At 50.0% G+C, this 27,762-nt stretch overlaps 9 protein-coding genes across 9 annotated transcripts; 6 read left to right on the top strand and 3 right to left on the bottom strand.

Annotated features, from left to right (window-relative positions):
* Positions 1 to 499: 499 nt before the first annotated feature.
* Positions 500 to 2,396, top strand: AKAW2_50765A (uncharacterized protein; the record flags this gene model as incomplete). Its single annotated transcript, XM_041690619.1, has 4 exons — positions 500 to 587; positions 652 to 765; positions 858 to 1,552; positions 1,623 to 2,396. 4 exons carry the CDS (start codon positions 500 to 502, stop codon positions 2,394 to 2,396), a joined length of 1,671 nt encoding a protein of 556 aa, XP_041544186.1.
* Positions 2,397 to 3,062: 666 nt separating this feature from the next.
* On the top strand, positions 3,063 to 4,904 carry glr1 (glutathione-disulfide reductase GLR1; the record flags this gene model as incomplete). The annotated part of the gene is made up of 3 exons (XM_041690618.1): positions 3,063 to 3,484; positions 3,568 to 4,400; positions 4,471 to 4,904. The coding sequence occupies 3 exons, from the start codon at positions 3,063 to 3,065 to the stop codon at positions 4,902 to 4,904; spliced, it is 1,689 nt and encodes a 562-aa protein (XP_041544185.1).
* Positions 4,905 to 5,277: 373 nt separating this feature from the next.
* AKAW2_50763A (uncharacterized protein) lies at positions 5,278 to 6,287 on the top strand (the record flags this gene model as incomplete). Its single annotated transcript, XM_041690617.1, has 2 exons — positions 5,278 to 5,526; positions 5,598 to 6,287. The coding sequence occupies 2 exons, from the start codon at positions 5,278 to 5,280 to the stop codon at positions 6,285 to 6,287; spliced, it is 939 nt and encodes a 312-aa protein (XP_041544184.1).
* A 304-nt stretch (positions 6,288 to 6,591) lies between these two features.
* AKAW2_50762S (NAD(P)/FAD-dependent oxidoreductase) lies at positions 6,592 to 7,938 on the bottom strand (the record flags this gene model as incomplete). Its single annotated transcript, XM_041690616.1, has 1 exon — positions 6,592 to 7,938. The coding sequence occupies one exon, from the start codon at positions 7,936 to 7,938 to the stop codon at positions 6,592 to 6,594; it is 1,347 nt and encodes a 448-aa protein (XP_041544183.1).
* A 2,800-nt stretch (positions 7,939 to 10,738) lies between these two features.
* Positions 10,739 to 11,047, top strand: AKAW2_50761A (uncharacterized protein; the record flags this gene model as incomplete). Its single annotated transcript, XM_041690615.1, has 1 exon — positions 10,739 to 11,047. The coding sequence occupies one exon, from the start codon at positions 10,739 to 10,741 to the stop codon at positions 11,045 to 11,047; it is 309 nt and encodes a 102-aa protein (XP_041544182.1).
* Positions 11,048 to 14,449: 3,402 nt separating this feature from the next.
* AKAW2_50760A (ABC transporter ATP-binding protein) lies at positions 14,450 to 18,449 on the top strand (the record flags this gene model as incomplete). The annotated part of the gene is made up of 2 exons (XM_041690614.1): positions 14,450 to 15,383; positions 15,439 to 18,449. The coding sequence occupies 2 exons, from the start codon at positions 14,450 to 14,452 to the stop codon at positions 18,447 to 18,449; spliced, it is 3,945 nt and encodes a 1,314-aa protein (XP_041544181.1).
* A 3,093-nt stretch (positions 18,450 to 21,542) lies between these two features.
* On the bottom strand, positions 21,543 to 23,579 carry AKAW2_50759S (DEAD/DEAH box helicase; the record flags this gene model as incomplete). The annotated part of the gene is made up of 1 exon (XM_041690613.1): positions 21,543 to 23,579. The coding sequence occupies one exon, from the start codon at positions 23,577 to 23,579 to the stop codon at positions 21,543 to 21,545; it is 2,037 nt and encodes a 678-aa protein (XP_041544180.1).
* Positions 23,580 to 24,480: 901 nt separating this feature from the next.
* AKAW2_50758A (putative histone acetyltransferase Spt10) lies at positions 24,481 to 26,201 on the top strand (the record flags this gene model as incomplete). Its single annotated transcript, XM_041690611.1, has 2 exons — positions 24,481 to 24,978; positions 25,125 to 26,201. The coding sequence occupies 2 exons, from the start codon at positions 24,481 to 24,483 to the stop codon at positions 26,199 to 26,201; spliced, it is 1,575 nt and encodes a 524-aa protein (XP_041544179.1).
* A 959-nt stretch (positions 26,202 to 27,160) lies between these two features.
* Positions 27,161 to 27,736, bottom strand: AKAW2_50757S (uncharacterized protein; the record flags this gene model as incomplete). The annotated part of the gene is made up of 1 exon (XM_041690610.1): positions 27,161 to 27,736. The coding sequence occupies one exon, from the start codon at positions 27,734 to 27,736 to the stop codon at positions 27,161 to 27,163; it is 576 nt and encodes a 191-aa protein (XP_041544178.1).
* Between the last annotated feature and the right edge of the window lie 26 nt (positions 27,737 to 27,762).

Raw genomic sequence — 27,762 nt, 5'->3', positions numbered from 1 at the left:
GCTGTAGAAGACCTTCTTATGGTCTCTTTACTACTTGAATGTAGTCCCCATCGCGGGCTACTACTAACCGATATCAGGCCAGCCCTGTCCGTTGCGCCTTGCGAGATCAAGTAGCCGCAATGAACAAAGAAGGTGCTAAGGCGAGGTAGGTACTCTCGGAATCCCAGCTAGGTACACTACTAGTAACAAGGCTGAGCCGGTTAGCCGGCAAATAAGACAATATGACTGGTCTGTAGACAGTAAGTGGAATAAATAGGCACCAATTCCTCTAGTGGTCTTCGCAGTGGAGAGGCTCTTGGGTACTAACCTATCTAATTTGTAGCTGCTGACTTCGCCGCCTCAGCCGCCTTGGCCGTAGCCCCCATGTCGCATTGGCCCCATTCATTTATCATTGTCTCTAAGGTGATCCATAAGACTTGCGACTCTGTTGTATGAAGAAAGGGATTCTAGGTTAAACCGCTCCCTCTTCCCCTGAGGAACATTCAGAAGAACAGTCATAATGGCCGTCTTGGATAGGTTAGCCTTCAACATACTCTTCAGGGATCAGAAGAAGAGGCTTGATCAATTCCTTCACACTACCACACCGGGTCAGTCGGTAAATGGCTGGTACTATTGAGGTATGAAATAATGGTGCTGACTAGAGTTGTTCAGATTCTGTGCTTTCACAGCTACATACCTGTCTACTCCAAGAAGAAAGCACCACAGTGACACCACGGGACATCTTCTACACATATAGCATCCAAGGCTCATCCCAGGAGCAGCCTTGTACGTACTCCTACCCACACGAGAGTCCACCCCAGTGAGCGGGGTATTCCATACTGGACACTAGCTAAGAAGACACATGGATATTGTTCCAGATTGGACGAAAAAGAGCTTTCAAAGTTGCCTTGCTAGGAATTATCCGGATACCACCATCCCAGAGACAGCTATTGATGTCCTCTGGTCTTGCTTCTGCTTTTACGCCTATCACCCGCTCCCACTCATCGGAGCAGACGACAGAAAGCTAGAGCTGCCAGCCTTTGAGCGTGCGCTGATCCTGCTCTCTCTTCAAGGCACAAAGCTTCTCGGGATCGAAGATGACGGCTTCGGTCGTCGCTGGGGGCCTATCCGGGAGGAATGTAACTGCAGAGTTAGGATTAATCGGATCTTTCGAAGCATCGGCCTCGGTAGTCCTCAGCCAACTTCACCTCCACACGCCACTAGTTTCGACACCCTCGTTACCGAAGATGTTATCGATGCTATGCTTACAATATGTCCCTCCCATCCCAAATTGTCTGCAACCCCCGAGAAGCTGACGCCGCTGGCGGAACGCTTACTCGAAGGGAGGACAGTCCAGTTTCAGATGAAGGTCAAAGACTTGGCTGATTTACTCTGCCTGATCATGAGACTAAGAGTCTACAAAACGACTTGGGGTCGCGGCTTTCACTACGGTTCCTTGGAAGAGCCTAGCCCAGAGAAGGAAGAACTGGCTAACATCCTGGCCCAATCATTCAGTCATGACCAGGACGAGTCCCTGTCCCCTGACTTGGTTCTCGAGGCTCTAGGCATTTTGGTAATAATGATCTCTTCTGCTATCTTTCTACTATTTTTATTAGATTGACTAACAATGTCGCGCACATTAGCCAAATCTAGAGCAATGGTTCCATCAGCTTTGGGCAACACTTTTCCAACCTTCCATGCCCACCGAGTTATCAACTTTAGAGACGGAATCATCCCCAGATTCCACTTGGGATGGGATCCTTCGTGCAGTCTCATTGTTCGTCCCACCGTATGAGGCCCATCAGAGAACCGATTTGCATCGAAAGACTAAGCCGATCGTCTTTTCCAAATGTCATGACTCGACGGACAGGTTTGATCTGGGCGATGTATTACAGCATATTCGTCATGACGATCTGAAGCATCGGTCGCATCTTGTACTTCTCCTGGGACACCAAGGCCAGGACTCGACGAGAGTAGTTGTGGGAGCATTCTTCTCTGGCGATACGCAGTCGCCTGCTGCAAACGAGGAAAGGGAGAGTATCGCCCTTCCGCGCCTTCTCTTCCGGCTTCAGCCAAGCTTCGATCTCTTTCACTTGGGTGGAAAGGGCATCAGGGCTTTAATGCCCGTAAATGAAAGTGACACAGAAAAGACGGACTATCATAATTGCTTGGGGGAACTCGCTCAATCGAAGGTGGGAGTGAGGATTGACCCTGCCACCAGTCACGCTACCTTTTTCCGGGGCAATAATCCGGCCGGGGATCGGGTATCAGGACTGTATGAAAAGGTGACTTCTACTAGGAAGCATGAAGGATGTGATGCCATGGATGGGGATCAGCAGGAACGAGAAACAAGCTTTACGGTGACCCGTCTTGCTACCTTCCATGTGGAAGGCGGGCCAAATTATAATTATGATTGATCCTTCGTGAAATTACTACTATTAGGTTATGATGGTATGGAAGGAAGAATGTGAGCACTGCAAAGCAATATGTCAAGATCGAGAAAGCAGATTGGTTTTGGAGTCACTGCTGCTTCATAGATCGTAGCGATAAAACCCTGGCTCTAAAATCCCACCAGATTGATAATACAATTCACTAGATGCTTCTCCCACGAGTTCTGCAATAAGTCTAGACTGACTGGCTGCTTATCAATCACTTCCCCGAGTGTCTCCGTCACGTGCATCCCGAGAGTCGGGGAAATATACAAAGTAGTATTTCTACCAGCTCGCCCATTGCGTCAGAATCAGCGTGGATGATTCAATAATTTCATCTTCCGGATATAATTATTCCCTGATCAATGTATCCCATTGTCCAAATATTTGAGCCTTATGTTCAGAGTTAAAAATAAAATAAAATAAAAATATTAATTAATTAATTGATTGTTGAAGTAGGCTGAAAAATGATTGACTGACTAATTGCGGGCTTCCGTCATTGACGCCATTCCCCGACCAGCTAATCATCAATCCGTCTTCCTCTCCCTCAGCTTTTTTTCCTTATTTGAGAGCCCCTCCTCCGCCCCGTCCCTCCGACCTTTTAAGTTCCCTTGCCTGCCAGTGGCTGTTGTTCTCCCCTCACATCAGCACTCCATGCTCTCCTGCCCCTCTCTCCGTCCTCGTCCCGCCCAGGCTCTTAAGAACCGGCTTCTTCTCTCCCCAACTTCTAGCATTCGCGCCCGCTCCTCTCCCATCGTCGCGACATCTTTGCTCCAGGGTAAAGGCATTGCTACAGCCACCCCGTCCACCATTCTTCCCCGACAAAGCACTCTGGCTCTCCGCTCCTCCTCTTCGGTCGCATCCCGTCTCTCTACTATCGCTAGACATTTCTCATCCTCCTCCTCGGCTGCTGACGCAAACAACATGGCCCCCACTGAGGTCAAGCAATATGACTACATCGTCATCGGTGGTGGTAGCGGTGGTAGCGGTAGCGGACGCAGAGCTGCCGGCTGGTATGGCGCAAAGACCTTGATCGTGGAAAGTGGTCGCTCCGGAGGTACCTGTGTCAACGTCGGGTAAGATGCTTTTTTTCTTTCTTCCTTCCTTTCCCTCTTCTATTTGAGATAATCTGGTCGCTAACGCAGTATCATCCCTGCAGCTGTGTCCCCAAGAAAATGACCTGGAACTTCGCCTCCATCAACGAGACTCTCCACGTCGCCAAGCACTACGGCTACGACGTCTCTGAGAATGTCGACAAGAACTACCGCCACTTCAAGGAAATCCGCGACTCCACTATCAAGCGGTTGAACGGAATCTACGAACGCAACTGGGGCCGCGAGGGCATTGATCTTGTCCACGGCCGCGCCGGCTTCGTTGAGCCCAAGACCATCGAGGTGACGCTCGAGGACGGCTCCAAGGCACGGTACTCCGCCCCTCACATCTTGATTGCGGTCGGTGGGCGGCCCAGCATCCCGGACATCAAGGGCGCCGAGCACGGTATCACCAGCGATGGCTTCTTCGAGATCGAGGAATTGCCTCCCAAGATCGCCGTTGTCGGTGCGGGATACATTGCGGTGGAGTTGGCCGGTGTCATGGGCGCTGTTGGATGTGAGACGCACATGTTCATCCGTGGCGAGACGTTCCTGCGCAAGTTCGACCCCATGATTCAGAACACTATGACGGAGCGCTACGAGGCCTCTGGCATCCACATCCACAAGAAGCACCCTGGTCTTAGGGAGGTGCAGCTCATCCGCGATGGTAAGGGCAAGGACAAGCTGCTCAAGCTTATCTCCAACGACGGTTCGGAAATGGAGGTCAACGAGCTCCTCTGGGCCGTTGGTCGCTTGCCCGAGGTTGAGGACCTGAACCTCGATGTTCCCGGCGTTAAGCTGAACAAGTCCGGCCACATCGAAGTCGATGAATACCAGAACACCAGTGTCGACGGTGTCTATGCTCTGGGTGATGTGACTGGTCACGCCGAGTTGACTCCTGGTATGTTTTCCCCTCCATGCTGTCCCCTGCTCTCCCTTCTCGTATCATGGTCAAGCTAATACCAAACCAGTTGCCATTGCCGCCGGTCGCCAACTCGGCAACCGTCTCTTCGGCCCTGACGAAGTCCGTGACTCCAAGCTTTCCTATGACAACATCCCCACGGTGGTCTTCTCCCACCCCGAGGTCGGTACCGTGGGTCTCACCGAGCCCGAAGCCCGTGAGCGCTACGGCGATGACCAGATCAAGATCTACCACACTCGGTTCACGGCCATGTACTACGACGTGATGCCGGCTGAGGAGAAGAAGAAGAACCCGACCGAGTTCAAGCTGGTCTGTGCCGGTCCGGAGGAGAAGGTTGTTGGCTTGCACATCCTGGGTCTGGGAGTGGGCGAGATGCTCCAGGGATTCGGCGTCGCTGTGAAGATGGGCGCTACAAAGAAGGACTTTGACAGTTGTGTGGCTATTCATCCTACCAGTGCTGAGGAATTGGTTACATTGCGGTAGACTAGATGGGGTGTACACTAAACTCTTCTTATAGGTTATGTTCAGATGTATAGAGTATATACAGATACGATGAGACTAGAATTGTTCTTATGACATCAGTAATGCTTAGTACGAATCATGATTGTTTTCGTATTACTATCAATAGTAGTGTCTGACCATCCTCTTGATCACCTCTCCATCCAACAACTTGGCATGGCTACTATATATCTGTATCAGGACTAGCGGCCCCCCGGAGAAGGAATTGACCCGCTCCGACCACGTTACCATCAGCTGGCCAATCAGAAACCCAAGCGGGGCTTGTCGGCAGTGCTCGGGGCCAGTTCTGGAAGCCGAGGCAGTAGATAAGACAAGGGAAGCGCGCATCGGCCTGCATATGCACTCCGTCCCGCCTGCACCTCGCTCTATTCTCATCTCCCCCAAACCCCCGATGAACGTTCAAGGTGGCAGTCGCAAAAGAAAGAGAATGTCCAAACTATCCCATCAACTCAAGGCGCTGATCAACGCCCCGGCAGCGCGCCCCAACACTGTCCCCGCGCCGTCAAACATCCAATCTATATACAGGAAGATCCAACAAGGCGCGCAGTCCCAGAACCTCTCCCAATCATCATGGCTAGCTCTATCGGTCGGTGTTCTCTTCCCAATTCCTCCTCTAGCAGCAGCAGCAGTAGCTAACCTCTCCTCTACCCCCAATAGACAGCCACCACGATGACAATGAACTCCCCCGAATCCCTAACAGAGCTGTACCAACTCGCCAGCACCTCCCAATCCGCCAAAGAAAGCCTAGCGACAGCAGAATTCATGCGTGAAGTCGGCCTGAAATGCATCAGCTTCAACGGCATCCCGCGGACCATCAACTGCCTCAACGCCTTCAAAGCCAGTCTCCCCGAATCGATCAGCTCGCAACTATCACAAACCCCCACCCGCACACCCAACCCCGAGAATATTCAGGAAATATGTACGAGGGGCCAGAACCTTTGGGACTCCATCTACCGTCCCTTCGAGAAAAAGCTATACAATAAGCTGGCGGACTCGCACCCGGACTTACCCGTTCATATTCTGAACGCGAACTATGGGGCGCTTTTGTCTGACCCGAAAAGGACTACCGGGGCGAGTGTGGGCAGATTGGCGACGTCGGTTGTTGCGATCGCTTGTTTGAGAGCGCAGACGGGGGTTGGCCCCCAGGTGACGTCACATGTGTTTGGGCTGAGGAAGGCGGTTGAGGATGGGACGTGGGTGGCTGATGTGGAAGAGGAAGAGGGTGCGAAGTGGTTGGCTAGTGATGAGGGGAATACTTGGATTATACGCAGTGTGGATAGTATTGTTGAGAGCATTGGTGAGGGGTTGGGATCGAATTTTGCACCTGCTAGATCGGCGAAGATATAGATGGTATATACTCGTGTATTATAGAAGGAACCAATGTCACTGCATCCTAAATGAATATATGAAAGAAAAGAGTTAAAGGGCAACACCCTGGAGGTACTCTTCAGAGATGGCAACTACTTCATTCAATAGTTATTACCTTGCCATCTATCAAGTACTATATTTATGAGTGCCCATCCAAGTACTCCCGAATCCAGAGTCACTTCTACGCTGTAGATCACGTTGCCTAACAATTCCACATCGCTAATATTTGATGATAACGCTAACTAGTATTATACATGAAACCATCTAAACTCCAACCTCTACCTTAGTTCGTCCAACCCTTAGGTCCCGCCCAAGTACCCTTAACCAAGGACTGGTAGTACACCCAAGGGAAGAAATGCTTCTTGAGATGGTAGAACGAGCGACGAGGAACAGCCTGATCAATACCGAACCAGTTACCGAAAGTCTCCTTGGGCTCACCACCATACTTGAACTCGGCAAGCAAGACCTTGCCGTATTCCGTAACCAGGGGGCAAGAGGCATATCCATCATAAACCGCATCAGTCGGCTTGCCCTCCATAGAGCGCAGCAGGTTGTGCACGAGGACAGGGGCCTCGGATGTGATAGCGGCCGCAGTCTTCGAGGTGGGCAAGCTGGACGCATCACCGGCGGACCAGACGTTAGCGTACTTGGTGTGGCGGGTAGTGCCGGCGTCAACATCGACATAGCCGGCCTCGTTGGCCAGAGCACTGTCCTTGACGAACGCGTGAGGACCCATCTTAGGCACGACGTGCAGGAGATCGAACTGTCTCGTCACCTGCTCCTGGCCGTCGGGGCGGGCGAAAGTGGCCTTGTTGCCGTCGATGGCGACCAGATCGTGCTGGAAGAGACCTTCAACGCCGCGCTCCTTGCGCAGCGCCTCGAGCGCAGCGCCGTACTTGGCGACGGCGAACATGGAGGGCATGCCGGTGGCGAAGCTGATGTTGATGGGCGAGCTAGCGGGATTGCTGGGGTTGTATAGACCAGCGCGCTTCCAGTAGTCCAGGGCCATCCAGAGGATCTTCTGCGGGGCACCGGCACACTTGATGACACCGGCGGGTTGGGTGAAGATGGCAGTGCCCTTCTGCAGCTTTTGCACGGTGGTGAAGACCTTGTCGCAGGTGTCGTAGCCGTAGATAGAGGAGACTAGGGAATCCGGGTTGGCGAGAGCCTCGGGCAGACCCTTGACGCTGCCGTAGTTGATGTTGATGCCGGGGGCGACGACCAGGTGTTCGTAGTTGACTTTGTCGCCATTGCCCAGGGTGATGGAGTTGTTCTCCGGCAGGAAGGTGCCCACGCTCTGGTTGTAGAATTTGAACTTGGGGTCGATCAGGTCGTGCATTGGGCGGCGCAGATCCTCCTTGGTCTTGACACCACCACCGACGAGGGTCCAGCCGGGTTGGTAGTGATGCCACATGGAAGGATCGATGACGGCAATGTCATCTTGGGAGAACTTGCCCGACCGAAGCAATTGATGGCTGATGGCTAGACCGGCCGTGCCACCGCCGACGACCACCACCTTGTGACTGCGTGCCACGGGGCTCACCGGTGCGGCTGTTGCGAATGTCCGCTGTGCTGCTGCTGCTGCACGGCCAGCCGTGGATGCTGCCGACGTGACGTTGCGGCAGAACATGATTTTGGTGTGTATATCTTTAGCGTGTGATTGATTGATTGATTCAATGAAGGGATGCAATATACACAGTATGCACAGGACAGAAATTGAAGCTTTGCAAAGAAATTTGGGGAAAGGGCCACGAGCTGGACGAGACCCGCGTTCCTAGAGTCTATAACCACGCCACTAGTACAAAGTAGTCTTTATTCCCCAAAGTTTTCGGGGCTCCACTGTTTAAGTACGATGGCGTGATCACTGCTCGGCGACTTAGTCATCAACTGTCGGGCCGTCTCGGTCGCCGATTGTTGGCCCTGGTCGCCGACCGGCTCCCCGATAATTATCTTATGAAGTAAATAATATCGGAATCCTCAATGGACTCACCTCATCCTGGTACTGAATGGTGATGGGGATACGAGCTGTAAGTGGGGCAAAACAAGAATGGTCTGAACTGTGATGCAATGGAAGATTTCATTCGCTAAGTCGCCGCCGTCGCTGGCATTCCTCCCAGGTCTTCGTGTAGGTAACGGCTTAAATATCATTGACAATTGAGTATTTTCGCTAGACTCGGTCATAGCACCATCTGAGTGTTCAAAAAAGGAGAGCGGTAATTTCGACGGGTGGTCTTCTTAGTGAAATCCGGAAATCTGATGCAAGCTGTAAACCATCCCCGCTGGATATCCCCGTCTTCTCCGACGTAGGTAAATATATCTGAAGCCATCAACCCAAAAAGTGTGCTGGCTTGCCGACTTTTGACACTCATTCTAGTAGATGCTCGTACTAAAAAAATAATTGTCGAGAAACATATTAGTCCCTGTCCTCACTGTGCCATAGGGTCCTGGAACAAAACAGGGAAGCAGAAAAAGGAACTGAAGGGATCTATATCTGGTCATGCTATAGCACCAGATGGGCGAGACTTCCCCGGGTTCATCGGCGTTCGTCAGCTCGTAAGCGCTTTGCATATTCGCCGATCCACCATGGCGACCCCATGACTGCTCCTCTAAGAGGCTATGTTGACAGTATAGACAAGCCATATTTTCCCACGGTTCTATGGACGGCTCGCAGGCTCGGTACTTTGTGTCCCGTCCATATCAACTAGGAGTGTCGCTCAAGTTGCAAATCCAAAGTGCGGCTGTCTTGACAAATTCGGCCCAGAGCTGACTCCACTTGGCCCTCTGCAGGCGATGCAGTACTTTCCTCTGCCTCCTGTCCCAATGATCTATCTCTACCAACAGACGTCTCCGCCAGCGAGCACCGTCCCTGCAAGGTCACCCGCAAGTGTGTAACGCCCAAGGGACGCGCTTAACATGAGATGTCAACCGTTCCAGTAGTCGATGAGCTGCCTAAACTTCTTTCAGACACACTGCTGCATTCACCGCGGCCAGTTACAGAGATACATCACTGGCTAACAGAACTGCAGCATGAACATGCTCCATGACTGATCACAGTCGACATGGATCCACGCTCACCAGCGGGCATGTATCGTTCCCCAATAACCGGGAAGTTAGGACTATCTGTGCCGTCCGTAAGCCCGACCCTCTGGTATAATCATAGCAATTCTATGTGAAGCTTTCCAAATGGTACCGGCGGTGCAGAAAGTACAGCCTTGTATGCGTGCTGAAGTGCAGAACTAGCGGCTGTCAAGCCATGTATGGTCACTCTTCGCAGATGGCCTGACTGTGTTGGATACTGACCGGATCAAGTTGAAAGAAGTCAGGCAGATCCCTCCACTTGTCTTGAAACTGGGCATCAAAATCTAGAACAGCATCGTGATCACACTTGCTTGGGTCCAATCCACTAGCAGGATGTTGGTTGACAGTTTCACCCAAAGAAGTAAGTTCGATTCGCACGATCAAGGCTGACATGGCCGCAGTCACTGCTCGAGGGAACCTACAGCTCACACCGGTGTCGATAATTATCTGATAGTCAGTAGTACGTGGATGTGAGACTGTCATATGTCAGCGCTGGGAGATGTAGGTATCTTCTTGTGGTTCACGGGAAAGACAAGCAACCTGCAGAGATTATTGTTCGCGTTTTTGGGACAGTGGAGGATGACGACGAGATTACCAGTCGATGAGAACATGTGCCACCACATGCGCTGTTGTACTTCAAAATCCATTCTAATACACCCCTTCAGTCGCCGCTGCTCACGTCCCCCCAGATTATCTGAGCAATGATTGGAGGTACATGAGCAGACTAACCGCAGCGAGAGCGGTGATTGAGGGGTAACCAATATGATTTGAAAGTTCGAGTATTAATTTAATCTATGCTTCATAGACGTCTTTGACTTGGGCAGGGCTGGCTTGCAATTACAGCAGCAGTTCCGGGGTCCCGACGACAGCAAAGTTGGGAAGACAGTGGGGAATAGAAGCAGGGTCGCATCCACAGACAGCCCCCCACGACTTTGAATTCTACTTTAGCTTTCATGAGGGTGCGGGTGGACGGAATATGTAGCACGCCGAAATTCTACTGCATGATGTGGATGAAGTGATCAAGAGTAGCCGTGTCTCATGAATGAATGGGCGGGGGACATCGATATAGAGATTATCGGTCAACGGCCCCCTGGTGAATATGCTTTATCTTGTGAATGATAATGGAGAACTGAAAGCCGTTTCTGGGGGGTGGGGTTGACTTCGCTAAAACGAGAGACATGTACACTCCGTGGCAAGGCAAATCTCAGACCAGGAGACCTACTTCGAAGGAAATTGACGGGAAAGGCGACGAATGACGCCTACAAACAGCCATTTCCAGGGCCTGAATACGTACCCATGTCTGGGCGAGATCGGTATGGGAGAAGTCTGCCCGCTTTGGACATCGATAGGAGATGCAGCGGGAGAGGATGCTTGGATACGCGTGCTTGCTTGTACGACAGCTCTGCATAGACACATACTCGTTTGCCCAGGATACAGTTGGAACACTGTTGACCGCAGTCGCAGCGCAATTTCCTAGCCGGACATGGATTGCACGAGACAGGACCTCGCACCTATCTGTGCATGATGAAGGCCGGACTGCACTTCTGGGTTCACATTACAAGAACGGACAAACCGTAGACCTTGATCGATACTATTTCCGCTGCTTTGAATGGGAAATAGAGGATTTGATGGATAGTGTGAGCCATAGTAGTATCCAGTAAAGAGATAGGTGGAAAACTTGAGGGCTGAACGACGCAGGACTAGGGTGAAAATGGGGCGTCCTCCGCAGACAGACCAGACATTTTGAGTCATTTGGACAGGTCTCGGCCTGTATGATATAGTTGCTACCAATGTCAATGACTCCCCGGCTTTATTTAGGGCACCTGGGATAAGAGGGAACACCACGATCCAGGGTGCGGAGGTATGTCTGACTAGGAAATTCTACTCCGCAGAGCCGTATAATGTACATGAAGTATATGAAAGGTGCACAGAATAGTGATTGAAAGATGATGTGACATCTTCGGGCGTCCTTCGATTCATTCCTTTCTTCCGATATCAAGGCCATGATAGCCTATACTGACTTTGAACGCCCCAATGACGGGTTCAAAGCCTGGCACTCCATCTTCGGTTGTAAGGGATCATTTCCTCCCTAGTGTAGTGCAGCAATGAGCTTGAAGAAAACTAGCTAGGGTTCCTCTTCAGGTGTCCCCAAAGCAGACATCACAGATAACTCGGACCCCAGTAAGGTAGCTCAGAAGCCCGTTAGCAAATGCAAGGGACTACGCCACAATACAGTGGCCTGGCTGACCTTTTGTATCGATTTATTCTGCTCCCTCCCTGCCCTCCGTTTTGCTGTTCGCTGACAATAAGGTATTACAGAGCTTTAGTCGGCAATCCTGCCACCGGTCCCCTGGTCGACGTCACAAACAACTGGGCTTCACTGATTGCGCTTTCCGGATCGCTTATGGCGTTGGAGCCATGCTCCTCAGTTTAGCTCGGGCCTAAAAGACAGGTGGAATCACACAACAAAGGTATAGGGGGATGGGTTTGATTCGAAGACTGGAATCTGGAATCCTGCACTAAAGATGCATACATCATCAGCTATTGCTGCGTCTTCTTCGTCTAGCAAGCGGAAATAGTTCATTTACTCGGGGGTTGGTTCTCTCATTCATGCTATACTGAAATACTAGGTCTGCTGGAAAGCAGGATACGCGTCGAATAGCTCAAGTGTTTGCAGATTATCATGGGGAGATTGAAGTCAATATTGCAACATTGAGATAGCGTGACTGGTGACAGAGCGGCACAACGGCCGACTATGCCCAATCTGGCAAAGCTAACTGCAAGTACAGCGGGCAATAGCGGCCATCGGGCAAATGCGTTGAAGTCCCTTTACCGCTCTGCATACCGCATCCGAATTAGGATCTCATGATACTCTGCATGATGCTGTACAGATTCTTTCTCTAATTATTATTAAACAAATCTTCTTAATACTTCTTTAAAGTATCAATTATCCCAGTTTCTCTCTCTCATGCAATTAAAAAGAATGATAAAAGAATCATAATATAATAATATAACAGGATAAGTAAAATAGAATAAACAGAATAAGATCTGTCAAGGCGCGGGCAGGCAGGATAATAGAAAAATAGCTTAAATAGAAAATAGAAACAGGTAGAAGATTAGCTAGCTAATTATGATTAAGCTATATACAAAAAAATAAATAAGATATAACTTAAAGTTATAAACAAAATCTAGAAAACAGATATATTTTATGTCTCTTCAGGTCACATGCCTGAATAGTCAGTCCGGGCTGTATTTTACAGCTAGCACTGTGACAAGATCTTAGTAGTAAGATCTTTATATATACAAAAAAAGAAATATACAGTTATCATAGTAAATACAGTATTAGTTTATTTTTATTAAATAATTTTTATCTATTCTCTCTGCCTTTGTTATAAAATAATCTAGAAAAGTTACTATAAACAAGATTAAAAAGACTATTATTACCCGCAGCTACCTGCAGACCCTTAGAATCCTGTTTATATAAATATAGTATATACACAGGAGTAAGTGGTCACTACTATTAATCTATTATAATATAATATCGGACATGACTTATATCTCTTTATAATACTCAGGACTAGTAGCCATCTATATAACAAAGCCAAGTAAGTCATTTAATAGTATATGTACAGCTTTATATAGATAGGTATATTAGATTAGCTACATGATCCGAATTATTATATATTAATTCTGCCGGCAGTAAACAGCAAAAATTGCATTTGCCCGATGGCCGCTATTGCCCGCCGTACTGCAAGTAATGGGAAAGTCACAAATGCTATCTAATATACTCGACCGGATTCTGCCTACAGGATACAGTTGACCAGAATGGTAAATGTCCGACTCTATGGAACACTGTTGCCGAATCGAACAGCTCCCAGACTTTTGGGATGGTCCGACGCGTAGCCAAATCAGGAGGATTGCACGTTTGTGGACATCCTCACGGGCGGTAGTGATCCGTTGTCGGGCTTATCTGATCGCGGGACAACCGCACTACTTAGTCAAGTGGCTGGATGTGTTTACTGGGTCCTGGGTCAACCATGGATGGTCAATGTAGGGGGGGGAACCACGTTATATTCCATCCCCGGCTGGAGGATGTGACTTCAACAGTGGCTCCGTTGGAATTGGCCGACCGCGCAACATCGTGGAGCGCCAAGCTGCAGTCTTCATTTTTTTTTCTTTTCCTTTTCCGGGAAGAAATACCGGGAAGGTTTTTGTTTTTCTGTTTTGCGGGACCAAAGGAAGCGAAGGCCCCACATCCCCTGCAGGATCTAACCCTAGATAGATAGCCATCTTTCAATACCATACGGTATATACGATACATTTTTCGCTACAACTGCATACCGGTCACACACATTGTCTCTTACGGGTGGAGACTGACGGGCTAAATCCTCAGCCTGCATCAACCCCAATTTACCTAACACTTTTCTCAGGCAGCTTCACATTGGCGTAATTACTGATGTATCTTACACTTTAGCTTCTGTTACAGACTCCACCCGAGTAATCTTACCGTTCGTCACCCTAGTATTTCATCGTCTGGCAAGTATCATGTCTTACAGTGGATTTTGATGGATTGATTTGATGCCCACCTCTGGCTCATCGTGGCCATCGCACTAATTGCGCCCCCCCTCCCTCCCTCCCTCTCTGCCTCTTTCGCTCTCTCTCCACTCCTATTTCCACTGTTAATCTGCCCGTATAATGGTAGCCTTGGCCTCCAAGATGTCCGCAATCCCAGTTGAGTAACGTAACGAGACCGGCCATCTAATCTGGGTCTTCATCTCCCCTAGACGAGAGCTTTCAATACGTAGTATCTATCTAGCCCACCCCGATGGCGCAGATGATCCCCTTCTCCATTCGGACGTCTGCAGGACCCCTGGTTGAGTTTTTCTCGAACTGAAGCTGGTCCACTGTGGAACCCCCCTCCATAGTATTCTGGCAGCCGAAAAGCGGCCTTGTTCGCCCATGACGCACTGACAACGCCGCGTCGTCGAAGCAATAAATCAACCGCGGCGCCGGCCAGAATTTCTGCTGCTGTCCAGGCTTCCCGACCATCGACCCTCGTCGCCATGGCATTCTTCACCAAGCTGGCGGGTTATCCCCGCCTGCTGCTGGCCGGTAACCCCTCCAAGTACGATTTGGGTACCTTAGTCTCCGCCATCGTGTTTGCCATCGGTTCGGGTGTCCCCTTTCCCATCATCGCCATCGTCTTCGGCCAGCTCCTCGACAACTTCAATGACGTGACCTGCACCGAAGAAAGCGGCGGAGGCAGCACCTCCTCTGACTCCAACAGCATCAACCACGAGATTCTCCTTATCGTTTACCTGGCAATCGCCCAGTTCGTCCTCATCTACGGCCACCTCACGTGCTGGACCCTGTACGGCGCTCGTCTGGCCCAGCGCCTCCGTGAACGTTACCTGAAGAACCTCCTGCGCCAGGAACCTTCCTTCTTCGATAACCTGCCTCCTGGTGAGGTAGCCTCGCGACTGAGCAGCGATATTCAGACTATTCGCTCAGGTACTTCCGAGAAAGTCGGCATCACCCTCGCAAGTTTCTCCTTCTTCGTCACGGCGTACATCGTGTCCTTTATCAAGTATTGGGAGCTGGCTGCCATTCTGCTTTCCTTGATCCCAGCCTACCTTCTGATGTCCTTCGTGGGCAGCCATTACATTGAGAAGTACTCTGGGCTCATGTCGGACTATGCCGCCAGTGCAGCATCCATTGCTTCCGAGGCCCTGTCGAACATCGTCGTAGTGCAGGCCTTCGGGGCCAACGCCCGCCTGGAGAAGAAGTTTGCTGGTGCGCTCAAGTCAGCTGAAACCGAGGGTCTGAAGAAAGCCACCGCCGTGGGTATCCAGTCTGGTATTTTGTACTTTATCGCCTATTCAGCCAATGGTCTGGCATTCTGGAAGGGAAGTCATCATATCGCCAATTCAGTCAGAAATGGCACGGGAGGTGTCACTGTCGGTGCCACTTTTACTGTCATTTTTGTCTTGATCGAGGGTGAGTTGATCAACTTGTACTGTTGCCTTAGAGAAAATGCTGACCATATGCATAGCTACTCTGCTACTGAGTCAGGTCGCTCCCTTTCTCCATTTGTTTGTCGCCGCTACCGCTTCGTACGAAAAATTGCGCGAAGATATGGATCGCGAACCCCAGATCGACAGCACCGGCGAGTCAGGCATCCGTATCTCACAAGCGGAGGGCGGATTTGAGTTTCAAAATGTCACCTTCCAGTATCCGTCACGTCCCGAGGTTACCGTTCTTGACAACATCAGTCTCTCGATTCCCGCCAACAAACACACGGCTTTGGTCGGTTTGTCAGGAAGCGGAAAGTCTACCATTGCGGGCCTTGTCACTCGGTTGTATGATCCGGTGGACGGGAAGATTCTCTTCGATGGTCACGACCTGCGTGAAGTCAATGTCCGCGACTTGCGCAGCTACCTCAGTCTGGTCCAGCAGGAACCCTCCCTGCTCGACCGCTCTCTGTTGGAGAACATTGCCCACGGCCTGATGAATTCGAGTAACCCTGATCACGATCGCCTGAAGATGGCACTGATGAGCTCCGACTTGACTGACGTTGCCCGCGAAGTCCGGGAGGGCCAGGATCTTATGGCTGCCGCTGAGAAACGCGGCGCGGAAATTGTCGAGGTCGTCAAGATGGCCTGTCACGCTGCGAAATTGGCGGATGCGGATACCTTCATTTCAGCACTGCAGCATGGATACGGCACCATGGTTGGATCTAGCGGACGCCTCATCAGTGGTGGACAGAAGCAACGTGTCTCTCTAGCTCGAGCCCTGATTAAAGACCCTGCTGTCCTCATTCTGGACGAAGCCACAGCGTCGTTGGACTCTCGCAGTGAACAGCGCATTCAGCGGGCCATCGCCGGCATTGCCAGTGGCAGAACCATGATCACGATTGCTCACCGTCTGTCAACAATTACCAGCGCGGACAACATCATTGTCATGTCCAAGGGCAGAATCCTGGAGCAAGGGACTCACGCTGAGCTAATGGCCAAGGAGGGCGCGTATTTCGACCTAGTCAAATTGCAGACGCTTGGAACCTCGTCCACCAAGACTGTAACCTCCGGAAGCGTGGACAGTATTAGCAAGTCTGACGACACCTCGCTGACGGAAGCTGAGAATGAAAAGGCCAGTCTCACCCCGGAAACCCTCGAGAAGACGGAGGAGACCAAGGTCTCAGAAACCGAAACACCAGCCGGCGACGAGGCTGCTGAGGAGGAAGAGCTGGAGACTCCTAAAAAGTCACTGTGGGCACTGGCTAAGGGATATGCCCCTTCACTGCGGCCACACCTCCTGTATATATTCCTCGCCTTGATTGGTTCCAGTATCGTCGGTGGAGCCTTTTCTGGTGAGGCTGTTATTTTCGGTAACACCGTCGGCAGCTTGAGCATCTGCCACAGCGCCTCCAGTATCAGCAACCGCGGTGACTTCTACGGACTGATGTTTTTCATCCTCGCTATAATTGAGTTCTTCGCCAACGTGGTCAGCTGGTCCGGCTTCGGTTGGGTGTCCGAGAAGATCGTTTACACTGTTCGTGTTCTCTCATTCCGCTCTCTGTTCGAGCAAGACCTGCATTGGCACCAGTCCAATGGACGCAGCCCTGCCCTACTGCTGTCGTACATTACACGTGATGGAAACGCCCTGGCTGGACTGAGCGGTTCGGTCATCGGAACGCTCTTCTCCATTACAGTCAACCTCATCGCTGCAATCATTCTCACGCACATCATTGCCTGGAAGATTGCTCTTGTTTGTCTGGCCCTGGTGCCGCTGCTCCTTGGTGCTGGTATCATGGAGCTGCTTGTGCTCGGCAAATTTGAAGAAAAGCACGAAACTGCCTACACCAAGTCGGTGGACATTGGAGTGGAAGCAATCACCTCCATCAAGACCGTCTCCTCTCTGTCTATCCAGCAGGATATCCTGCAAACCTACCGCGCCTCTCTCAAGGGACCCCGCATGGAGACCCTCGTTGTTACTCTCCAAGCTAGTCTCTGGCAGGCCATGACCTACTTCCTGGGCAACCTCGTCAACGCTCTCGCCTACTGGTGGGGTGCGAAGCAGATCATCAATGGCACCTACACGCAGACACAGTTCCTGATTGTGGTGTTTTCCCTGCTGGTCAGCGCCCTACTCTGGAGTCAGATGTTTGCACTGGCTCCAGAACTGTCCAGCGCACGTGCTGCTATGGCCCGCATCCTTAGTCTGATTGAGATCGGTTCCGACAAGATGCAAGGCCGGGTGCCAGATCATAGCAATTCTTCCCACGATCCTGAAGCTTCCACCACTATTGAACCCAAACTTACCACCCCCGCCAGCATCCAACTCCGTGACGTGCACTTCGCCTACCCTGCCCGCCCAGACATCCAAGTCCTCAAGGGCCTCACCCTCGACATTCAGCCTGGTAAATTCTTCGCCCTTGTTGGCCCCTCCGGAGCCGGAAAGTCGACCATCATCTCCCTCATCGAACGCCTCTACACCCCGCAATCTGGCAGCATCGCCATCGATCACACAGACCTGAAGAACCGACCCCCCAGTTTCCGCGACAGCATCTCTCTCGTACCTCAAGAAAGTGTTCTCTTCGAAGGCACTATCGCCTTCAACATCGGGCTCGGTGCACCTCCGAATCACACCGCTACGCAGGAGGAAATCGAGGCTGCCTGCAAGCTGGCTAACATCCACGATACCATCATGGCTCTGCCAGATGGATATGAAACAATGTGTGGACCGAATGGCAACCAATTCTCTGGTGGACAGAAGCAGCGGTTGTCGATTGCGCGTGCCTTAGTACGCAAGCCTCGCTTGTTGATTCTGGATGAGTCTACGAGTGCGTTGGATGCAGAGAGTGAGCGGTTGCTGGAGGAGGGCCTGGAGAGGGCAGCACAGGGTATCACAGTCGTGGCAATTGCGCATCGACTGAGGACAATCCGCAAGGCGGATGTTATCTGTTTGATTGAAGCAGGTGTCTGTGTCGATCGTGGAACACACGAGGAGCTTATGGAGCGATCGGCGAGCTATAGGGAGAATGTGTTGCATCAAACCGTGGAGTAAACCTACGGTCATCCTTTTCAATTATTTAATAGACTTTAATATAGAATCGCTTGCATGCTTGTATATACCATTCAGTTATAATCCGTTTGCAAAAGCATTTCTTTGACATTCACAAGACTTCTGACCGTGTTGTAGCCTTTGTCGTAGTAGGAATCATTAAGCACGTAGTCTAGATGAATAGCATGCTTGCAGTAAGCTCCTCTAACCATGGTCTACTCAACAAATTCCTCGAAAACATGCCAATGAATAGAATTATATCAACCTCCCCTCTACCTTTACTATCTTGTTTTCGCTCTTTATTACTATAGCCAGTATCTAACCATAAACAGCCTCAATATTCTCATACTCAGAATCGTGTTCACCACCGGAACCAAGTATTTCCGAGACCAGCGTCTTGGGCTGTTTCAGTGCCTTGTCATAGCTACTCAGGCAGCTAGCTTGCTTAGTAGCCTAAATATTTGCAGGTGTGTCGGAAAAGAGCGACCCGAGAGACTATCAATCAGCTGAATGTGGGCGAAGTCGTTTACTGTGTGCGTGTAAAGGCTTTGTTCGCACTAGTAAGACACCTAGTAAGCGGCTAGTAACAATACTAGTATATAACAAGTGGGGATATTGATTGATAAGACTAATCAGATCTGATAGCTCGAAAGTCCACGGACTACCAAGAAATTGTCCGACCAAAGTATCCGGAAGAGTTTGGTTTTCTCCTGATCGAACGGAGCTATGGATAGGATACGTAGGCGTAATTAATCTCCAAGAATTAATTGTTTCTCTGAGCCATGGGAGATGTATATCCCCGACCAATAGGAATCATTGGTGAGGGTACAACTAGGTTGCTGGTGCAAGTAGCTGCAAGTAGCTGCAAGTGAGTTCTGCAAAGAGTTTTTTTTCTTTTCTCCTGCCAATATATTGTTGTTGGGAACAGGGCTGGGCTGTTTTGGGGGTTCTCGCCACCATACAGTAGTCTAGTCCATAGTCCGAGTCGTATGATAATCGCGCAGTCTAGCCCGAACCAGAGTTACCACCGACGAGTATCTAATCTAATCTGATTGCTTCTGTTCGTGGAGGAAATTTTGCTGGAATCTGAAACTTGAGCTGAGTTTTGGGCTCTGAAACGAATCGAACCTAAACCGTATTCAGAGTCCATTCGGCTTGCACGTGGCTTTCGTGGGATTACTCGGAGTGGTCTTGCATGCAACAAGGTTCGAGCTTAGTATGCAGGGTAGCTGGAGTGTAGCTGTACCTGTAGCTGGTGGATGGTATACTGTAACGCAGCAGCAGCACTGGCTGTAATGGTTACCATTCTACATTCCTCATTGAAGACACATATCAGTACCATTCCAACCTATATATGGATCATTCGGCGCGCACTTAAGGATAGCCACTGTGTTAATGACAGTCTCCTGCATAGCAAATCTGCAAAATCAAGTTGTCATTCCTACGTACATCTAGTCCGCCTCTCTTGCCTCTGTCTTTCCTCCCGCTAAATTCTCCTATCCGGCGGCAGCTGGGCCAAGAATACGGCAAGTGCATTAGGGTTACACCGTGTACCATGTAATACCCGTATTGAAATGGGTTGTAATCCACAATGTCAATTCAGTACCCAACTGTCACCCCTTTACCCTATACACTCACCCACACCAAAACAACCGTGTCTCACTCAAGTTATCTGATTGACTCCACCAGCATCCCGCATCATCCCAAAACCCCCCTGCCTACAAAAGCAATAATAAAGAAAAATTAGAAAATGAAGTCAAGCTAGGGGATTCCATGACTCATTTTTATTCCATCCGAGCAAATTCTTACCTCTTACCTAAGGACAGCAGCTGGTCCTCGCTAAGAAACCTGATCCTGCCAAACAACTTATCTCGGATCAGATAACTTTTGTGCCCAGTCACATGGTACCCGGCCTCGGACCAGTGGATTTTACATCGCGCTTAACGTAACCGGCAAGCGAGTCGGCCAGGCAAGCCAGTCGGCCACCTGTATATCCCATACTAATCCAGCGATTTTTGAGCTGTAATACTACAGCCAAACTTTATAGATTCAAATTTATCTAATGAAATTGGCATACTAGAATATATCTAAGATTAGTATACAAATATCATAAGATAAATATCAATATTTGATCAAGTAAAATGTATTACGCTGTATTTTTTTGGTAATTTATTTTAAACTTGTATTATATATAACATGAATCCTATTATATTATATATTCTTGATATTTGGTTTCTTAAAGTATATATATAGCTTCAGTTAATATTCTATTATAATTGAACTTACGGTGGGTGAGATATTAGAGTTAGATAAATGTTAGATTAGTATGGGATACACAGGTGGCCGACTGGCTTGCCTGGCCGACTCGCTTGCCGGTTACGTTATGGTGGGCATTTCGGAAGCGGCCATCGGGCATACGTGTATTGTGTCATTTCACTGGTCCGAAGATCGCATCCTGAGGAAAACCGAAGTGGGCCTGTAATTGGAGGCTTATATCTTTTTACTGGTCATGTGCCTCCTTTCCAGGCTGGACACATTATAGTGATGGGTTCGACAACCCCAAGGGGTGATACCAAAAAGCAAAGGAATATGTATACAAAAAGGCCACTTGTTGATGATTTACAATGTGAAACAGGCCTAGGAGTAATATATTTGCAAGAGGTTTTGTATAGGTATCTTCGTGGAATGAAGTCCGCGACTGGTCTTGTGCAGGTGCTCTATCCCAGATCACCCTTGCGGATGGAAGATGCTGCTGCTATGCCAGCCAGGCGTTCTCCACACTAGTAGTTTTGCAACTGACTTATCCTGTATTAGAAAGGGTCTCTGATGTTTCACGCCAAACGCAGTCTCCAGTGTTGTCGAAATGGTTGATCGGATGGTGCAAAAGTCCTGACTGACGGTAGCTGTCGGGGCCAATTCAGTGTTTTGCTTATAGCCGTGCTTGTTTGCTACCATGTACTTAGGCTTCAAAGCCCGGAAGTACCCACAATTCGCCTAGTGAGAAGAGGCGTGCCGTATGAACCCTTCGGAGGTTGAAGAGGCAGATGTCGGGTTTTCCTTGTACTCTGTATTTCACTGATACTGTGGCTGTAGCACTCATCCCTCCACAGGTCCTACCCTCACCTGTTCGCGTCTCCGGAGTTCGGCCAACTCCTGTGCTTTCTCATCAGCAGCCCGTCGCTTTTTCTGCCTGCTCGCGAACCGCTTCTTTCCACCAAACTTGAGCTTCGTAATCAGGTCTGCGGCCTGGCCCCGGGTCAAATCTCCAGGCGCAATCCGTCCATTCCGAATCTTGGCTTTATTTAACATCGTTACCTGTGCTGAAGTGGCCGGATGCTGACGCCAGGGCTGCCGGGTGGAGATATACCTTTCATCAAACTCAGAGGCTGCGAAGGTATCAGCGGCACGAACTGTGGATTCAAAGTCCATGCCAGTAGCGATCAGACGTGGTCGAGTGTATTGGGTCGATTCGGTAGCAGACTTGAACTTCATCACATGGTGAACTGTGTATGTAGCTGACGGATCAGCTTTTTGTCCCTTGTTAGATGTGTTCTTAGTCTTCTCGAGGGTTATCCATCCTGTTGAGTCAGACAGTGTGTATTTATCCTCATCTACGCGGACCCAGGCGTAGCGGCTGAGGGACCGGATATGTTTCTCAGACTTCATATCATGAATGAGGTCGTAGATGGTATCGTACTTGGTGAAGGTGAGTTTGACGTCGTCGGTTGTGTCGGGTTCCTCAGTGGGTGTGTTTGTCTCTGGCGGATAATCGGTGCGATCTTCGGCACCCGTTGAGGCATCCTTCTTCTCTCTCAGGTCCTTTGCTCTCGCGCTTTCTAGAAGTTCGTCTGGGTGTAGTCCAAAGAGTGTAGGGGTAGAAAGGACACCAGTGTCCAGGGTAGCCACCATGTCAATTATATGGCAGTCCTTCTTCCCAGGGTGCAGTCGTAAGCCTCGTCCGATCATCTGTATGAGAAGATTCCGAGACCGTGTCGGACGCGCCAGCAGGACGCAGTCAATATTGGGAATATCTGTACCTTCTGTGAATAAGCCACAGTTGAGAAGCACGGGATACTCCTGATTCCTGAAAGCACGCAGCTGTTCATCGCGCACATCCCTTGGAGTTCCCGCCGTGATATACCGAGCGTCAAAGCCCAATGCGCGGAACGCCTCAGTAAGCTGTCTGGTGTGTTCAACGTCGACACAAAATACCAGTGTAGACTTTCGATCATGTGCGTTAGCCAGCCATGCGCGTACAGTGATATCATTGGTTCTCGTGGTATTGACGGCTTCAGAGAGCGAGCTGATAGCGAAGTCACCGAATTTGTCCTTCCTAACGCGTGAGAGATTGGCTTCTGACCGAACAGTGGTAAAGATGGCATTGGAGAGCCACTTTTCGTCAATCATATCCATGTAATCCTTGTGATATACTATATGGTCGATTGCGGCACCTAGTTTGAGTCCATCGAAGCGTGAGAACGTGGCAGAGACTCCGACAAGAGCCGGCGAGTCTGGCGAAGGGTTATTGAGGCCGAAATGTTCTAGTGCAACCCGGTACGTCGGTGCAACAATATGATGTGCCTCATCTACCAAGACAAGTTTAAAACGTCTAGGATCAAATTTGGAGATCCTATCCTTGGAGGTGAGACTCCGTATGGAAGCAATGATGATATCCCCAGAACCGGAGGCGACACTATTACCCATCTCAATCTCTACAACTCGATTGGGGTAGGCAAGGCGGCAGTGTCGGGCAGCTTGCTCGACTAGCTCTCTTCGGTGAACCAGGATAAGGGTCTTGTCATGGACACCATTACGCGGCGGTATTCGTCCGATTAATTGGGTGAAGATGACCGTCTTCCCCGCGCCTGTGGCAAGCGAGACACCTAGACGTTTGTGACCCTGGGCCAGATGATCCAGCACCGACTGGATGCATTCTTCTTGGTAGTCGCGGAGAACAATCAGCGGGGGTTCTGCTGGGGCTGTAATTGCTGAGGGAAGAGCGTCGGATGTTACTGTAGAGCGGAAGCGCAGGTGCGGATAATGGATCGACGTAAGGGACCCCCGCGGACCTCTTAAAGCCCTCAGGACGCTGGAAACGGGATATCTCCCCAGTTTCTGGCGAAGGCGATCCATTCAGATGCCATGAAGCAGAATCAATTCGTGAGAGCCGTGCGAGTGACTTCAGGCTGGATGCAAGTATCGTGATGGGAAGCTGTTCGGCATCGGAAAGCCATTGTTCCGAAGAAGCTTGAGATGAGGCTCTCTCTCGCACGCGATCATGTGACTCTTGCTTTTACGTTATTTCCCCGAACAAGAAGACCCACAGGCCACCCAGTAATACTAAAGTAATTCTTTGAAAGGTCCACCGTATTGTATACGGGGTATATAAAGTGCCCAGTTACGTATGGCTGATAAACGAAAGCGCTCATTAATTCCCTACTTCTTAACTCCGTAGGTTTAACTATTTTCTTTTTTCTTTTCCTCTGATTGCTTCGCCGCCCTCATTTCCTACGGCAGAATTCGAGACTGGAACCTCTAGGCGGTGAGCATTAGTTCGATGAGTCAGCAGGGAGCAAGCGGGACGACAATTTCTCATCTGCGTTCAACCCATTCCGGACTCGAGAATACTCAGCGGTCCTTGAAGTGCTCTCACCCAGCACTTGCTTGCACGCCAGCCCAAGTGCCTTATCGAACTAATTATATTCCCACCCCCTCTTAGAATACCCTAAATTCGGTCAGTGCTTCTACTCCTGCCCTGTTTTGCCCCCCGATTCCCTTTTCGGTAATTCTCCTGCTTTTCCACCAATCCTCCTCTATTCAACTCTCGCCTCAGGCGAGATCGACACCTCGCACTTCATACCTCATGCTCCCCCATATACGGCTATCCGGGGTGAAGCTATCCTGTCTTTTCACTTTACTGTCTATACTATCCACCAACCCTCACGATCATTGTCGCCTTGATGGACTATGCTAGTAACCCAACTAACACTAACATGCAGTCTCGTGACTGGCGCATCCGGCTCACGGTATCATCATGCCTGCCGTACACGGGGACTTGATGACCACGGTTGTCCCCACGGAGAAGGAGTTGCCCCTTGACATCGTGCCGCGGCAGGTCATACTCAGGGACCGAGTCACGGTCGCCACCTTGGTCCCCTTCACTTCGGCGGATGCGATCCCCCGATCTCTATTAGCTTACCTATCCGATCAGTTGAACAAGGAGATTGAAGGTGGTGATACCTATGCCATGATTGATCCCATCCCCTTGGAGCAGTTTGGGCCGTATTGGTTCTCCAATTTTGGCGCGATCATGCTCATGGGGGACATCAAGAGTGTGCAAGAGGTTCAAGCACTAGGTCGGAACCGCGCCAATTGGTCCAAGATCTGCTTGGGCAGCTTCAATATCCGTCCCAATTATCCCGGTCGTAGTAGTCACGTCTGCAATGGCATGTTTCTGGTCACCGACGCCGCCCGTAACAAAGGTGTAGGTCGACTGATGGGGGAAGGGTATCTCGAATGGGCTCCTAAGATGGTTAGTATACCAAATACCAGTAATCTTGACTCAAATCACTATTCCTGTTGCCTATCATAACTACTTAGTACTCCCCTCAGCCACTTGTTACCCTACCTCAACGTTGCGGTCTTTGACCTAGTAGACATCTGGCTAACATTCAACAGGGGTACACATATGCGGTCTTTAACCTGGTCTATGAGAGTAACGTGGCATCTTGCCGCCTGTGGGATGCTCTGGGGTTTAAGCGGATTGGCAGGGTCCCCGGGGGTGGTCGGCTCATTTCCAATCCCGGGCAGTACGTAGATGCTATCATCTATGGCCGGGATCTAGGCCCGGAAGGGGAAGATTCTGTCACACAAGATCGGTTTGACAAGATCCGCTACTATCTCAAGCATTCCAAATATCCTAGGGGGGCTGACCGGGCCGAGAAAAGTCGGCTTCGGAGTGCAGCTACTCACTACAAGTTGATCGGAGGTAAAGATGGGGACGGTGAGAAATTGATGCTGAAAGACAAGGAGGTTGTGTCCGACCCGCAGCAGCAGTACGATATTGCCCGGGAGATGCATATGCAGCAGCATGCAGGTATCAACAAGACCACAGCTGCCATTGCGGTCAAATACCATTGGGTGCGGATTAAAGAAACGGTCAGTCGGGTGATCCGGGACTGTCCACAGTGTAAAGAGATCCTCAAGCCGCCTTTAATTAATGGGATTATGCACGAGGGCACCCCCGAAGATGATGAGGACGATCTGGGAATTGATGAGGCTGACTTGGCAGAGAATGATGTTGACATGGCATCCAGCGATCCTATGGGTACGCATGCGCTGATGGACCACGCTGCCATGGATGCTCACAATACGAACCCATTCGTGACCGCCCATTCGGTAGTGCAAGGATCAGTGGATTCCATCACCGATTACACGGGCTTGCCGCTCGACCCACAAATCATCGACATACATCAGCAGCTCCCTCGATTTCATCCTCATGATACTATGACCGATCCATATACCCACGCTGCACATAGTTTACATGCATCAAGCTTTGACAATGATGTCCGTCATCATGCAGCCCATGACTATCATATGATGGTTGATCATCCCACCGACCCTGATCCGTCCGCGGCGCTTCATCAAGAAGTATTGGGGCTGGTACACTCTCAGGCACACGACGTCCATCACGAGCAGATTCTGGCGAAATATCAGTACGTGGACCAGCCAGATGATGGCCTGGATTTCACATGACATACATCCCTGTCTCTTTTACTTATACCTTTTACTTCGTCACCATCTCTCTTTCACATCTTTCCTCGGGTCCTTTCCTTGCTGGACCTACTCTCAGCAGTACTAAGTTAGGATTTTATGCATATTTCTCGGCGTTGGTTAAGGTTGAAAGGAGTTGGTCTGTTATGGAATGCTGAACCATTATATTGGACATGAACTGAGTGTCAGGGTTTACGGAGCGCGATATAACTAAAGATGAATGTATCATATATTAATCAATTACAATGATGACGCCATGCCATGAACATGCTTCCCTGGTTCTTATTATGAAGATTACGACACACTAACTCATACCTTGCACTAATTGAGCCCGCTATGCAGGTCTTGTTGGTCTACCAGATATCATTTCAAGCTGGTGATCGCTTGCATGACCAAGGATTCTTCCTATTTGTGCTTCATCACATTTCAGGCAGCAAAGGCTTGTGAGCAGAAGCTGTCGCGCTGAATAATCATACAATCAAGTGTCCAGTATCGATTTATGAAATACTATTGACAGAGTCGGATTTACGATTTTCGCTACAGAGAATGTTCGTTTCAACTCAAGTTGTTCTTGGTGATTTCATGCACTTCCTTGACGACTGGTACGCTAAAACAACGAGTTGTTTTACAGACAGCAAATCCATCATGAATCTACCACCTGAGGAAATCGCAGCTTTTCCACTAGTCTCTGAACTAGGTGGACAGCGTCATATATAACAACCCCTTCACCAGATAGAAATGATAAGAGATAGTCAGATCAATAATACACTAATATACAATGCTTTTATACATATGGTAGGACAGGCAACTATAACTACACAGAACGAGAAACCACATAAACCCAGCCCATATCATCAACGCCGCCTATATCATGCAAGCCCGCTAAAGAAAAAGGCCGTCGACAGGCCCTGCGAAATGGTTTCACTTGCCAAAAACCCCGATTATTTCCCCTCCTTTGTTTCCTTTTCATCTCCTTTTTGGCCCCAATTCCATACATCCCAGATATGCTCCTTGATCAGGTCACCATATCCCTTGCCCTCCTCCAAAGCCTTCTGTTCCTCCCTTATTCTTCTCTCCTTCCACCCCTCCGTCTCACCGCCCATCCAGATTTTCTCCAAGGCCGGCTTCTCCTGTGCTTGCCTAGCCTTCAGCCTTTCCAATTCCTCGCCGACTGCTGACCCCTCTCGGATCTGTGCATCCCTCGCTGCCTTCAACTTGGCCTGTATCTCCTGCGCCCGTTGGCTTGGCAGATCCGACAATGCTGTAATAGGGTTCCTTGAGATCCGGGCCTCGATCCGATCCACGATACTCCGTCCGGTGTGTTCGCGTGTGAGGTGATTCGCCGAAACACAAAAGGCGCTGGTGAGGAGAACCGTCAGGTTATCAAGCTTTCGAGGTGGTAAGGCAATGAGAACAGGCGATGCAATGAGAAAGGTGTATGCGGCCGCGGTTTTGAACCGCTCGTAGTCGGCTTCTCTGCGTGACTGGAGATCGTCCGTTGATGATGGTGTGGTCATTTTGTTGATGGCGGATTGTTCCTTTC

This window comes from Aspergillus luchuensis, chromosome 5 (assembly GCF_016861625.1).
Source record: "Aspergillus luchuensis IFO 4308 DNA, chromosome 5, nearly complete sequence".
NCBI lineage: Eukaryota > Fungi > Ascomycota > Eurotiomycetes > Eurotiales > Aspergillaceae > Aspergillus > Aspergillus luchuensis.
Note: the sequence above shows the minus strand (reverse complement) of the source record. Positions and strands in the feature narration are given on the sequence as shown.